Source organism: Giraffa tippelskirchi, chromosome 4, assembly GCF_054371585.1.
Source record: "Giraffa tippelskirchi isolate mGirTip1 chromosome 4, T2T-mGirTip1v1.2.pri, whole genome shotgun sequence".
Lineage (NCBI taxonomy): Eukaryota > Metazoa > Chordata > Mammalia > Artiodactyla > Giraffidae > Giraffa > Giraffa tippelskirchi.
The window spans coordinates 204,815,085-204,830,524 of NC_137278.1; the positions used below are offsets into that span (position 1 = coordinate 204,815,085).

The 15,440-nt window shown below is 42.0% G+C and overlaps 1 protein-coding gene across 3 annotated transcripts in view; it reads right to left on the bottom strand.

The window, feature by feature from the left end:
* Positions 1-11,969, bottom strand: part of SLC25A17 (solute carrier family 25 member 17) — a 41,262-nt gene extending 29,293 nt beyond the window's left edge. For 2 of the 3 annotated variants that reach the window (XM_081587604.1, XM_081587601.1), the window contains exon 1: positions 11,783-11,969. In XM_081587604.1, the coding sequence (XP_081443730.1) occupies positions 11,783-11,836 (54 nt within the window). In that variant the 5' untranslated portion in view covers positions 11,837-11,969. Of the gene's footprint in view, positions 1-6,333; positions 6,407-11,782 lie in introns of all 3 variants that reach the window. The other variant, XM_081587603.1, reaches the window with a different exon arrangement.
* Between the last annotated feature and the right edge of the window lie 3,471 nt (positions 11,970-15,440).

Here is a 15,440-nt window from a genome sequence, read left to right on the forward strand (position 1 = left end):
ACCCATTCCCATTAGCAGTCACTCTTCATTTTCTCTTCCTCTCACACCCTAGCTACCACTAACCTATTTTCTGTCTCTTTTGCCTATTCTATACATTTCATGTAAACGGAACCAAATAACGCGTGATTTTTTGACTGGCTTCTTTCAAGGTTCCTCCATGTTACAGAATCAGAACTTCATTCTCTTTTGTGGTTGAAAAATATTCTATTATATGGATAAATCACATTCTGCTTATTCTTTCATCAGTTGATGATTTGGGTTATTTCCACTTTTTGGCTTTATGAATAACACTGCTACGAACATTTGTATACAAAGTTTTATATAGATAATGTCTTCAATTCTCTAGCAGTGGAATTGCTGGGTCATATGGTAATTATGTTTGACAGTTTGAGGAACTAACAGTTTTCCACAGCGACGACACAATTTTATATTCCCAACAACAAAACATGAGGTTTCAAGTTTCTCCATATCCTTGCAACACTTGTCATTATCTGCACTTTTACTTATAGCCATCCTAGTGGGTGTAAAATAGTATCTCATTGTGGTTTTAACTGACATCTTTCTGATAATTTGCATTTCATGTATGTATTGGCTACTTGTATATCTTCACAGGAGAAATGTCTATTCAAATCCTTTGTGGACTTTTTTGAAGACTTCTTCATTTTTACTTTTCGACTATGGTGGGTCTTTGTTGCTGCACACGAGCTTTCTCTAGTGGTGAGTCTGGGCTTCTCATTGGGGTGGCTTCTCTTGTTGAGGAGCAAGGAGTCTAGGCACACGGGCTTAGTTGCTCCTCAGTTTGTGGGATCTTCCCGGACCAGGGATAGAACCAGTGTCCCCTGCATTGCAAGACATAACCATTGGACCACCAGGGAAGTCCCATTTGTGCATTTTTGAATTAGGCTATTTGCCTTTCTATTAATGAGCTGCAAACATTCTTTACATATTCTGGAGGCTAGACACTTTATCAGATATTGCAAATCAGACTTGCAAATATGTTCTCCATTCTGTTATTTTTCCTTTCTTAACAGTATTTGAAGCACAGTCTTAATTCAGATCAAGTCCAATGTATATATTTATTACTTGTGCTTTTGGTGTTATATCTAAGAAACCACTGCCTAATCCAAGGTCATGACGATTTATGTCAATGTCTTCATCTAACAGTTTTGTAGTTTGAGTTCTTACATTTAGGTCTGAGGATCATTTTGTGTTAATTTTTGTGTGTGGTATGAAGCAGGGGTCCAGCTTCATTCTGTTGCATGTGGATGTCCCACTGTCCCTGCACAATTTATTGGAGAGACTGTTCTTTCCCCATTGACGTTCCTTGGTGTCCTTGCCAAAAGTCAACTAAACACAAATTTGGAGGTTTATTTTTTGGACTCTCAGTACTGCTCTTTTGATCTGCCTGTCTATCCTTATGCCAATACCAGTCTCTTGATTACTGTAGCTCTGTACTAAGTTTGAAATCGGGATGCTAAGAGTCCTCCAACTTTTTCTTCCCCAAGATTATTTTGGCTACTCTGGATCCCTTGAGTTTTCATATAAACTTTAGGATCATCTTGTCAATTTCTGCAAAAAAGCAAATTGGAATTTTGATATGGAGTATGCCAAATCTGGTAGATCCTCTGAGGAAGTACTGCCACCTTAACAATAATGTTCTCCAACCCACTTATTCAGAGGATGTCTTCCCACTTACTTAAGGATTTTTTTCAATGACTTGTTTTTAGTGTAGCTACAAGTTTTAGTATGCACCATCTGTGCTATCAGTTGTTTTTTTTTTTAATGCGAAGTCTGAACTAAGTAATTCTAGTCAGTCTTTTTTTTCTTTTTTGGTTGCACCACATGGCTTATGGGATCTCAGTTCCTCAACCAGGGATTGAACCTATGCCCTCCGCAGTGAAAGCACACAGTCCTAACCACTGGACCGCCAGAAATTCCCTATCACTCAGTTTAAAATGCTTTTTTATTTCCATTTTGATTTCTTCTTTAACCCACAGATTATTCAATAATGTGTTTAATTCCCAAACATATATATTCACATTTTGAATATATTACCCCTTAGTATCTACCACCTCTCTTTTATGTTCCTTGGATATTTAACAAGTGTACCAGAAATTTATTCTTAACTTAATCCCCCTGCTCCAAAAAATTTATAAAATTTTGTACAGTAACAAATATCAAACAAAAGTAAATCAGAACAAACATAAAATAACTACCACTTTATCCCAGATATAAAAATGAGGACAAAGACAAAATTAGGGAGGAAAAAACCCAGAAATCTGAAGTTAGGCTCTTTGTACACCAGTACCTGATTAAAAGACACACCAGAGGCATTATAAGGGGCCATCCCCACAGCCTCAAGAGATTCAACCAGAAAGACAAGAGCACAAATATAAACACTGCTTTAGCAAAGTATCAATACATCTGATTTAAAATAATAAGGTCTTGAATCACTTTGAGTGGTGGCTAGGAAAATAGAGAAGGAATGTCTGCCAGGAGAACTATAAAAGAATCAAACGTATCTGCTGATTTATTGGATGTGGACCACAAGAGAGACGTGAGAGGCAGAGAAATGAAGATACCATTGACAGAAATAGGAAAATGAAAAGAGGGATATAGTTTTAAGAAATTACTAGTTCAATCTTGGACACAGTGAATTTCAAATGATGAAAAATTAAGTACGCTCTCACTTGAGTTCAAGCAGTATTATGTATCCTGTGTACAAAATTCTACTACAGTAAGTCCCCTAACATACGAACGAGTTCTGTTCCAAGAGTGAGTTCTTAAGTCCAATTTGTTCATAAGTTCAACAAAATTAGCCTAGGCACCCAACTAACACAATCGGCTCTACAGTACTGCACTGTAATAGGTTTATAATACTGGCCACACAAATATACATAAAAACACAAAAAATAAAGAAAACATTTTTAATCTCATAGTGCAGGACCTTGAAAAGCACAGTAGTATAGTAGGACTGCTGGCATACAGGGTCTGGCATCGAGTGAACAGGAAAGAAGAGTTACTGACTAGAGGAGGCAGAGGTGGGAGATGTAGAGCTGAAGGGTCGCCAGCACAGGAGGTGGAGGGCAAGCTGCAATTTCACTCACCCCTGACAGTGACGGGACGCGTATCTGCAGCTCTGAAAGCTCACAATTTGAAGGTTCATATGAAGGGGACTTACTATATACCCCAGTCACTGCACTGTACTGTATCTAGTTAATGAGTTTATCTTCCTTATTAAGACTATGGACAGGAACCTTTAACTAATTAATTAACGACTAAACAGAACACAGAATCTTCAGGCAGTTGGCAATACCATACTGCAGACAGGAGACAGATCACAGCCAGAGATAAAAATGGCAAGCAGAGTCATACCGATCACTTTTTGCGTAAGTTCTTGGGCATTTCTGGTTCTCTCTATTGTGAACGACCCCATCATCAGCACCCAGATTCCTTAATAATATATCAATATCTATGTTTCAGGTTATATATCCAAAACAGATAGTTGATTCATTTTCTGGGCTATGTCTCTCCTGTAAAAAAAGGTCAACAAATATCCAGTCTACCTTTTAATTTGGCTGACACAAACACACATGGAGTTGAACTGAGGCACTTAACACCACAAAGTGAGGAGGAAACCGTGGGGTAAACCTGGGCAGGCTTGATTTCCTCAGCGTGTACAATCTTAGGGAAATAACAAGACAGGGACACACATAAACACAGAAGCAGAGTATCGTGCCCTTTCAGTATGAACAGTGATGTTTGGGTTGGCCGACCAACCAAATTCAACCATTTCCAAAATGCTAATCCTCTCCTGAAGGATGAAAAACAATCCCCCGCCCCCCAAATGCAACGCTAGTTCCAAAGCAAATTTCCAGAGGACTCCAGAAATGGTGGTTGAGTCAAAGGAGCACCCCTGAAACCAGTGTACAGCACTTTCTAATACAATACACGGCATTACTGGACAGACGGATTATTTTAAAAAGAAAAACAACGAAAATACACTGTCAGTGGTAGATCTCGAGCTAATGAAATTCCAAAGATGAAAGCCACGGCTTTCATATTAAAAAATGTTCTTCACTTCATCAGAGTTAATATACGTCTTTCCCCTGATACAACAATCAAGCTAACCCTCATACTGATACACAAATATACAAGGTAAACAGAAGGCTTAATAGATAACATACCTGAGTGTCCAACAGAAGAAGCATGGGCTTTGGAATAAAATAAACTGAGGTTCAAGTGCCAGCTAGAGTACACACATAAATTACCTCAAATCTCCATGCCTCGATTTCCCCATTTGTAATCTGGGGACCAATAAAAACTATGAGGGCTCCTGTGAGAGGTAAGAATTAACTTATCGAAAGACTCAATATCATACCTGGCACACAGCTGGCACTCAACAAAAATGCTGCTCTCTGTATGTACTTTTTATATCATTTTTTAGCAGTTGGGCTCAATATTAACCAGGGCCCTAAAATTAGCAATGATTACTTACATTCCTTCCAAAAGAGCAATTGCTATTCAGTAAATTCATAAAAAATAACTGCTCTTTCAGAAGGAGCTTTAAGAAGGTAGGAGGGTCAACAGTGTGAAATACTACAAAGCTGAGTTAAATAAAAATGAAAAACAGTCAGGAGACTAAACCATTTGGAAGTCAGTGTTGGCCTGTGGGAGAGCAGTTCCAGTGATCAGAGTAGGATGAGGAGGGAAGGCAGTGAGTACAGACTTGTCATTAAATAAACTTAGCTTCAAAGGAAAGAGAATGAGCAGCACCTAAGAGGGCAGTTTCTAAACCAAATCAGTGTGGTTTCATTACAGGACAGGGCTGAAGGGAAAAACACTGGGAAAAGGTTAAAGTTACAGGAAAGAAGTAAAAATGAATGGAGCAAAGTCCCAAAAGATAACTGTGGGTAAAGTATGAGGGGAGGATCAAGATCAAAGGTAGCAGAGTCCAGCCACATCCATCTTTCCTGAGATCAGCACAATGGAGGAAATGCTGTGGACAACTGTAGCTGATTCTGTAATTAGAAAAAAATGGAAATATTAGAAAGCTCATCCCAAGTAGCCCCTATTTTATCTAGAGCAAAAGGCGAGATCATCTGTCACAAGTGAATGGGAAGAGCATGAGAGAAAATTTCAATTTCACTGAATTTCTAAAATTGGGTACAAATGCTGCATTTTCAAGAATACATCTGAAAAAGAAACAAACGATTATGGGTTTACCACACTATCACAGGTATTGAGGTAGGTACTCCACAAGTGTTACCACACTGACTTCTCGGGAGGATCCAGTAAGCAAAGTTTCCATTTGATAGCTCAGAAAACTCAAATTCAAAAAGAAAACATGAACGACCCAAAATGACACGGATAGTTACGTCTTACTCCAAATCGTGACCAAATAATCCCATAGTTTTTTCATAATGGGGTAGCGTGAGGTCACATTAACATTTATACTAAATATTTACCACAGTGAAAAGTCAGAAACAATGCAAAATATTCATAAATTATGGAATACTCGTATGACCAAAATACTTTTTATTAAAAAGCCAATGATTTCTGAAGTCTTTTTGACAACATGATATAGTGGATATCTCATGTTTTAGACCACATAGCAACATTCTCTTTTCCTGCGGGTGGGCTGATTTTCTTTACCTCTTTCCACTGTGCACAATGTTGGTAATACGTCAGCCTTAGGGGCCTCCCATCACCTTCACAGGGGCAACCCACCACCTCTTCCTAGGTACCACCAAGGTCTTATCTTGGTGGTAGATAAGATACCTTGAACAACTGAACTGTACAACCTTCCTCAATCCTACAATTTAGTTCAGTTCAGTCGCTCAGTCATGTCTGACTCTTTGCGACGCCACAAACTGCAGCACGCCAGGCTTCCCTGTCCATCACCAACTCCCGGAGCTTACTCAAACTCATGTCCATCGAGTCGGTGATGCCATCCAACCAAGTCATGCTCTGTCATCCCCTTCTCCTCCTGCCTTCAGTCTTTCCCAGCATCAGGGTCGTCTCTAATGAGTCATTTCTTCACATCAGGTGGCCAAAGTATTGGCACTTCTGCTTCAGTATCAGTCCTTTCAATGAATATTCAGGACTGATTTCCTTTAAGATTGACTGGTTTGATCTCCTTACAGTCCAAGGGACTCTCAAGAGTCTTCTCCAACACCACAGTTCAAAAGCATCAGTTCTTCGGCCCTCAGCCTTCTTTAAGGTTCAACTCTCACATCCATACATGACTACTGGAAAGACCATAGCCTTGACTATACACCGCCACTACACACCCCAGAAGAGCTTCCTGAGGACAGGGACTTTTCCACTGACCTTTATATCCAGAGGCCTTGTACAGAAAATCAACAAGTTCTGCTTGGTTTCTGTTTCTAAAAGGCAGGTGAGCCTACAAGGTAAAAAGTCCACTTAATGTTAAGTGTGTAAGAGTCAGATGCGCATGTGTGCTAAGTTGCTCCAGTCCTGTCCAACTCTTTGCAACGTACGGACTGTAACCCACCAGGCTCCTCTGTCCACAGGATTCTCCAGGCAGTAACACTGGAGTGGGTTGCCATCCCCTTCTCCAGGGGATCTTCCCAACCCAGGGATCGAACCTGCTTCTCTTATGCCTCCTGCATTGGCAGGCAGGTTCTTTACCACTAGTGCTACCTTGCAAGCCCAAGAATCAGGTAGTTGTGCTTAATTTTCTCTTTTGATACCAACTGGTGAAAAGTGCTCTGAATAAGCTTTCTTACACAGTTCTAAGGATGGCTATGTCTGAGCTTTGAGTCACAGAACAATAACAGGTAAAAGGCAAGGAGAAAGGAAAACTTTCATATTTCTGTAAGACTTTAATTCTTTAACCATCAGCATTTATTCAATGAAATGTAATTCTTTTAAAACAAATTATGCAATTAATTTTTTTAATTTTAAATAAACAATAGGGAAAAAGAAGTCCCTTGAAAGCTACCAATTAATTATTATCATTACAATCCCAATGTCTGTTTTGGCATCTAAACCCCCTAGACAACTCCAACCAATCTCACTTTTCAAATTCTAGACTAATAAAATCTTTTAATTACAAATGTACATTTCTTCAAATAAAATCTACCTTTGGAAGCTAATATGAGAACCAAAAATATACAATTATAAATCCAATTATACTCAAAATTTTGAGAATTATTTACATATGAGGCCATTAATTGTATCAGGCAACAGTCATCGACTAGCCATAAAGCATTCTCCTGAAGCAGCACAATTCTGGTTTTCCAATACTTGAGATTATCTGCAATCATACCAAAGTGCACCATACAACACTCCAAATCACTAATCTGTTTAACTTTCAAAGTGTTATGTGTATGTGCATAACACCACACTTGAAGGTGAGAAAGTGTAGAATCTGGAAAGAAGTGACTAAGCAAACGTGAAACATCCACTAAAAAGGGTGTAAATCACACCTTAAACAATGACTTAACAATCTTTTAGGGAGAAGCAACAAGGAATCACACCAGTTTATATCAAAGACAAAAAGCTGGTGAGGGAAACTGCCAGGATTTCTGATACAGGCTGCCTGGCTCAAGTCAGGCGCTCAGGCACTCAAGTGCTCCTAACCCCTGTGCTCTCCTGGATCATCTCAAAACTGTATGGCCAAGGCATTTACTTAACTAAACATGAGTCAATGAAACCACAGTACTATACTATTAAAAGTAATGCCATTTTTCTCATCAAATGTAGTGACATTTTGTGGTGAAACTGTTTTCCTTTGGTAGCAGTTAGAAGAAAGCAGGCCCGTGTTGTGAAGTTTATCCTTAAAACAGTAATTTGCAAAAAGAGTTAAGAGAACCACTCTCAGCCTGATAGTTCAATAGAGCAACAAAACACAATGCAATTTCTCATTCTAACAGGTTCCAGGAAGCAAGAGGAAAAGAAATTATTCTTACAAAAGTATATCTAGTAGATAATCTAACATGGCTTATGGGAGAAAGAAAAACTATTGAAAATTCCAGGTGCTTAATTTCAAGCAGAATTGTTAACACGAGAAAAATAGGAAACGGGACAGAAAAAAATAGAAATGCCTTTGCAGGTTAAAAAGAGATATATCACCTCTATTCCCAATTACTGCCTATAGCAGAGCTCAGAAAACTAGGCGCAAGAGTCAAGTCTATCCAATGACTGGTTTCGTAAACTAAGATTTCATCAGAACACTGCTCCGTCATTTACTTATTGTCAATGACTGCTTTCAAACTATCTTGGCAGGGTTGAGTAGCTGTGCCAGAGACCATAGGCTTAAATTATTTACTGGCTGCCTCCTTAAAGAAAAAGTTTGCTAACCCTTATTTTATTTCTCTCATAAAACCTAACACTACCTAAAATTTGTTTTTTGATGTAGTCAATTATTGTCTTGACTTCTCCACTAGAAAGCAAACTTCTTAAGAAAAAGACTTTTGTTCTCCACTATATTTCTAGCACCTGAACCAGTGCATGGCACATAAAAAACACTCAATAAAGATGTTGAATGAATGGTTATTTATTGAGAAAAAGAAAGGAGAAGAAACATTTCCCATCTTCCCATTCTCATTCTCTCTTTGATGCACTGCAACTATTCACCCTACAAATCCACCAAAACAAGTCTTCTCAGTTAACCACTGGATTTATCATGTTGATAAACACACTGATAAATCCAATGGTTGATCCTCAGTCATCATTTCATTTGACTCATCAGCAGCATCTGACCCAGTTGGTCTATATCCTCCTGCGTGGAACTCTCGGAACACCACATTCTCTTATTAATAGTTTACCTCCTACCCAATGGAGCCTTTCCTTAGTCTCCTTTGCTGGTCTCTCATTTCCCCAGCCTCTTCATTATGGCATGCTTCCAGGCTAAGCCTTCAAGACTTTTCTCCTCCATTCACAAAACTCATTTCTTTGGTGAGCTCATCTAGTCTCATGACTGCGAAGTTGCTTCAGTCGTGTCCGGCTCTGTGCGACCCCATAGACGGCAGCCCACCAGGCTCCGCCATCCCTAGGATTCTGCAGGCAAGAATACTGGAGTGGGTTGCCATTTCCTTCTCCAGTGCATGAAAGGGAAACGTGAAAGTGAAGTCGCTCAGTCGTGTCCGACTCTTAGTGACCCCATGGACTATAGCCTACCAAGCTCCTCCGTCCATGGGATTTTCACTGGAGTGGGGTGCCACTGACTACTCTTTGGCATTTCAAACTTAACTATCAAAAACCAAACCCAGGGATTTCCCTGGTGGTTCAGCAGTTAAGACTCTGAGTTTCCAATGCAGGACTCAATCCCTGGTCCAAGAACTAAGGTCCCGCATGCTGAGTGGCACGGCCAAGAAGTAAAAATAAATAAAAATAAAACCCAAAACCATTCTCATCTTTCCCCCAAAAGCTGCTCCTTTATAGTCTTCACCATCTCAGTAAATGGGAATATAATCCTTCCAGTTGTTCAAGGCCAAAACACTTGGGAGTCAACCAGCTCTTATTCTATTACATCCCACATCCAATCTACCATCAAAACCCTGGTACCTCTATCTCAGAAATATATTCCAGGTGAATGAGCTCTTCTCACCATCTCCACTGCTACCATTCTGGCAGGCTGATGCTTTCCGTGCTTTCACCCTTGTTCCCTTATAGTCTAATTTCAACAGAGCAGTCATGGTGATCAGGTTTAAAATGTAAGTCAGCAAGTTGCTGCATGCTCAAAATAACTTGCTCTAACAGCTAGCCAGCTGTCTTTCACACTCAGGGTTAAAATTCTCACACAATTTGGTCTCCTGAAACCTGTTTGCCCGCCTTTGTTTCTCCACTCCAAAGGTCTCCAGGCCTATCCCAGGGTATATCAAGCAAGCTTTCACTTCAGTGCCTTTACCCTGGCTGAAAGGCTCTTCTGGTCTGAGTGAACCAGGACTCCTAAATAAGGCACTTCCATCAACTACTGTGTCATCTAATTCACATAACAACTCTGTGAGGTAGGTGTCAATACCTCCATTTAAATATTAGGAAAGTAGTTTTTAGGCCACTTATCTAACAAGTGATGGAGTTGGGGCTCAGCCTCCATTAGTCTGCACAGAACATGAGCTCTCAGTGCAGTTGGGGGGTGCCAAAGAGGAGAGGATTCAGCCAGTTATATGCCTCTTCCAAATAGGAAAAGGAGTACGTCAAGGTTGTATATTGTCACCCTGCTTATTTAACTTATATGCAGACTAGATCATGAGAAACGCTGGGCTGGATGAAGCACAAGCTGGAATCAAGATTGCTGGGAGAAATATCAATAACCTCATATATGCAGATAATACCATGCTTATGGCAGAAAGTGAAGAACTAAAGAGCCTCTTGATGAAAGTGAAAGAGGAGAGGGAAAAAGTTGGCTTAAAGCTCAACATTCAGAAAACTAAGATCATGGCATCCGGTCCCATCACTTCATGGCAGATAGATGGGGAAACAGTGGAAACAGTGGCTGACTTTATTTTTCTGGGCTCCAGAATCACTGCAGATGGTGATTGAAGCCATGAAATTAAAAGACGCTTACTCCTTGGAAGGAAAGTTATGACCAACCTAGATAGCATATTAAAAAGCAGAGACATTACTTTGCCAACAAAGGTCCATCCAGTCAAGGCTATGGTTTTTCCAGTGGTCATGTATGGATGTGAGAGTTGGACTATAAAGAAAGCTGAGTGCCGAAGAATTGATGCTTTTGAACTGTGGTGCTGAAAAGACTCTTGAGAGTCCCTTGGACTGCAAGGAGATCCAACCAGTCCATCCTAAAGGAGATCAGTCCTGGGTGTTCATTGGAAGGACTGATGTTGAAGGTGAAACTCCAATACTTTGGCCACCTGATGCGAAGAGCCGACTCACTGGAAAAGAGCCTGATGCTGGGAAAGATTGAGGGCAGGAGGAGAAAGGGACGACAGAGGATGAGACGCCTGGATGGCATCACCGAATCGATGGACATGGGTTTGGGTGGACTCAGGGAGTTGGTGATGGACAGGGAGGCCTGGCGTGCTGCGGTTCATGGGGTCGCAAAGAGTTGGACACGACTGAGCTGAACTGAAGTCCCAGTGATTTCAGGTGCATACTGACAGCTAGAGAAGGATGTAGGAAAGAGCAAGCAGAGAGCCAGAATGAGAACCAGGATGAGAACAAGAGAGGAAGGTACCAAACCAAAAGAGTGGTGTCAAATGGAAGTGGGACATCCAGAAGCTCAAGAACCAAACGCATTCGTCATAGTAAACCACACCTGCAGTAGAGAGCAACTTTGCTCTTGACTTAAAAAAAAATGGTATCTTCTCCTGCCAACAATATTGGCCAGAGGTATGTATCCCTGCTAGGTTCTGCCTCTGGCCTGCAGTTTAGTGTGTGAAAAGAGACTGTGGTTAAGAATGTGATTAAGCAACACAGCTTCACACCTAGGTTTTCCTCTGGCCCAGTCAAAGTTTGTGCGCCCGGCGGGGTGGGACACGGGGACGACTGCCCTTTAAATTTCAGAAGGAAAAGTGAACAGCAATATCTTCCTCCTGGTGGGTGTGTGGGACACCGCCCCCCCCCACACACACATCCGAGATACTCTTTAAGAGGACAGAGCGGTAGCCAGGAGAGGAGAGGGTGTCGGCCTTTACTCCAAGTTCTTCCAGCAACATTTAGCTTATGCCCAATTCCTCTACGCCCCAGTCACGACACGATCACCTTGTCATCCCCATCCCCCAGCCAAAGCCTGCTCTGGCCCCAGAGAAGCCCCACACCCCGCAGTGGCCCGGGCATGAAGACCCCGCCTTACCACGGCTCCCGCCACGGCGTGGACCAGGCTTTCGTAGGACAGCACGGAAGACATAAGTGTGGTTTCTGTAAACCCGGCTGCAGTTTCCCAGCAGAAGCTGAAGACAAATCGACTGGCGAAACTAGCGCCAGAGACCCGAGCAGGAGCGTCACAAGCTCCACCCCCTCAGGCCCGCCTCCTCCAGAACAACCACTTCCGGGTCGCAGGGCGCCCGCGTCTCCTGGCCCTGAGGCCGCCTGCGAGAGAAGAGGGAAATTCGGGTTTGGGAACGCTCCTTGGCTCTGATTGGCCCCCGGCGCTTGCGCGGGGCGGGGCAAAGCGGTGCTGCCCAGACCCCGTGGAGCGTTTGGTTTGGCGGAAACTCGGCACCCTGGAGGTCAACTGTTTCCTCGCGTTGCCAGGATCTGCCCGGTGGTGCTTTACACCTACTCCAACACTGGGGACTTCAGAAAACCTTTTTTTCCCTCCACATCTCTTCATAAGACTAGCTGGAGACAAGCAAGATGGGGGACTCACCTTCCCGTTTCTCTAAGACTTTACTCATATTTTCTATTAGCTAGTATTTTTAGTCACGTTTTGGTCAAGAGGATATATATGTTGATTGGGCGATGTTCTCCCCTCTGAAAAACCCTGGTGGGAAGAGAACTTGAGCTTCAGGAAATCAAAATGATCAGATGGAGGTGGGAACAAACTAGTTGGCATCTATTAAAATTTTTTAACCTATTGGCTTCCTCCTTTGTGAAATGATAGTGTTAATACTGCGAGGATTATGAAAGTTAATTTATGTAAACGCACATTAGAAAATACTGAAGAAAAACAATTCTATATTGCCAAGTGAAAACAAACTGCACAAAATTAGAAAAACCACATTCTACCCCTCACCCACAACATACTGCGACATCAGGTTTCAGAACTTCAACTTCAGTCACTTAGGTACCATCGTCATGGGTGTCTGCCAGTTTCAACACCATCAAGTTTACTTTCATAATACCCTTGCTGATTGATAGTCCTTGACTGGAATGCAACTGTAGGAAGTCAAGAGCTACCTGGAGTAACAGGCAAATTTGGCCTTGGAGTACAAAATGAAGCAGGTCAAAGGCTAACAGTTTTGCCAAGAGAACACACAGGTGATAGCAAACACCCTCTTCCAAAAACACAAGAGAAGACGCTACACATGGACATCACCAGATCGTCAATACCGAAATCAGACTGATTATATTCTTTGCAGCCAAAGATGGAGAAGCTCTATACAGTCAGCAAAAACAAGACCAGGAGCTGACTACGGCTCAGATCATGAACACTTTATTGCCAAATTCAGACTTAAATTGAAGAAAGAAGGGAAAACCACTAGACCATTCAGGCGTGACCTAAATCAAATCCCTTACGATTATACACTGGAACTGACAAATAGATTCAAGGGATTAGATGTGATAGTCAGGGTGCCTTAAGAACTATGGACGGAGGTTCGTGACATTGTACAGGAGGCAGTGATAAAGACCATCCCCATGAAAAAGAAATGCAAAATGACAAAATGGTTGTCTCACAAAGCCTTACAAATAGCTAAGAAAACAAGAGATGCTAAAGGCAGGTGTGATCACCCACCTAGAGCCAGACATCCTGGAATGCGAAATCAAGTGGGCCTTAGGAAGCATCACTATGAACAAAGCTAGTGGAGGTGATGGAATTCCAGTTGAGCTATTTCAAATCCTGAAAGATGATGCTCTTAAAGTGCTGCACTCAATACGCCAGCAAGTTTGGAAAACTCAGCAGTGGCCACAGGACTGGAAAAGGTCAGTTTTCATTCCAATCCCAAACAAACGCAATGCCAAAGATGTTCAAACTACTACACAGTTGCATTCATCTCATACACTAGCAAAGTAATGCTCAAAATTCTCCAAGCCAGGATTCAACAGTACATGAACTTTGAGCTTCCAGATGTTTAAGCTGAATTTAGAAAAGGCAGAGGAACCAGAGATCAAATTGCCAACATCAGCTGGATCATCAAAAAAGCAAGAGTTCCAGAAAAATATCTACTTCTGCTTTGACTACACCAAAGCCTTTGATTGTGTGGATCACAACAAACTATGGAAAATCCTTAAAGAGATGGGAATACCAGACCACCTTTCGTGCCTCCTGAAAAATCTGTATGCAGGTCAAGAAGCAACAGTTAGAACTGGACATGAACAGCAGACTGGAACCAAATTGAGAAAGGAGTACGTCAAGGCTGTATATTGTCACCCTGCTTATTTACTTATATGCAGAGTACATCATGAGAAATGCTAGGCTGGATGAAGCACAAGCTGGAATCAAGATTGCCAGGAGAAATATCAATAACCTCAGATATGCAGATGATACCACCCTTATGGCAGAAAGTGAAGAACTAAACAGCCTCTTGATGAAAGTGAGAGAGTGAAAAAGTTGGCTTAAAGCTCAACATTCAGAAAACTAAGATCATGGCATCTGGTCCCATCACTTCATGGCCGATAGGGAAACAATGGAAACAGTGAGAGATTTTATTGTTTTGGGCTCCAAAATCACTGCAGATGGTGACTGCAGCCATGAAATTAAAAGACACTTGCTCCTTGGAAGAAAGGCTATGATAAACCTAGACAGCATGTTAAAAAAGCAGAGACATTACTTTACCAACAAAGGTCTGTGTAGTCAAAGCTATGGTTTTTCCAGTAGTCATGTATGGATCTGAGAGTTGAACTATAAAGAAAGCTGAGTGCCTTAGAATTGGTGCTTTTGAACTGTGGTGTTGGAGAAGACTCTTGAGAGTCCCTAGGACTGCAAGGAGACCCAACCAGTCCATCCTAAAGGAAATCAGTCCTAATATTCATTGGAAGGACTGATGTTGAAGCTGAAATTCCAATAGTTTGGCCACCTGATGCGAAGAACAAACTCATTGCAAAAGTCCCTGATGCTGGGAAAGATTGAAGGCAGGAGAAGGGGATGACAGAGGATGAGATGGTTGGATGGCATCACCGACGCGACGGACGTGAGTTTGAGTAGGCTCTGGGAGTTGGCGGACAGAGAAGCCTGGCATGCTGCAGTCCATGGGATCGCAAAGAGTCAGACACGACAGAGTGACTGGACTGAAATGACTGCTTACTACAGCCAGAGGCCCAATGCTTTACGCCTTTTATCACATTTACTCCCAGGAGAGGGCGCTAACAGTGTTTACCTGGTTCTGTTTTCACAAAATTTGCAGAAAATATTTCAATTGCTACTGGTTAAGATCCCTAAATCTGGGGCTTCACTGGTGGCGCAAACAGTAAAGAGTCCTTCTGCAATGCGAGCCCTGGGTTCCATCCCTGGGTTGGGAAGATCCCCTGGAGGAGGGCATGGCAACCCACTCGTTTTCTTGCCTGGACAATCCCCATGGACAGAGACAGGCGGGCTACAGTCCACAGGGTCGCAGAGTCGGACATGACTGAGCAACTAAGCACACATACTTAGTGTTGCTACAATGACCACAGCTAAGTTACAAGCAAGTTGGGCTAGACCTCCTGTTTCAGGAATCTCTCCCTAGAATACTCCCACCACTCCCTTAGGGTCATGACATGAAGGTGCAGATCCAAAAGTCAAATAAAGGCAGGATTCTGCACTGGAACACAGAATCTTTTCCGCTGTTAAACTTAATCAGAGGACTCAGCCC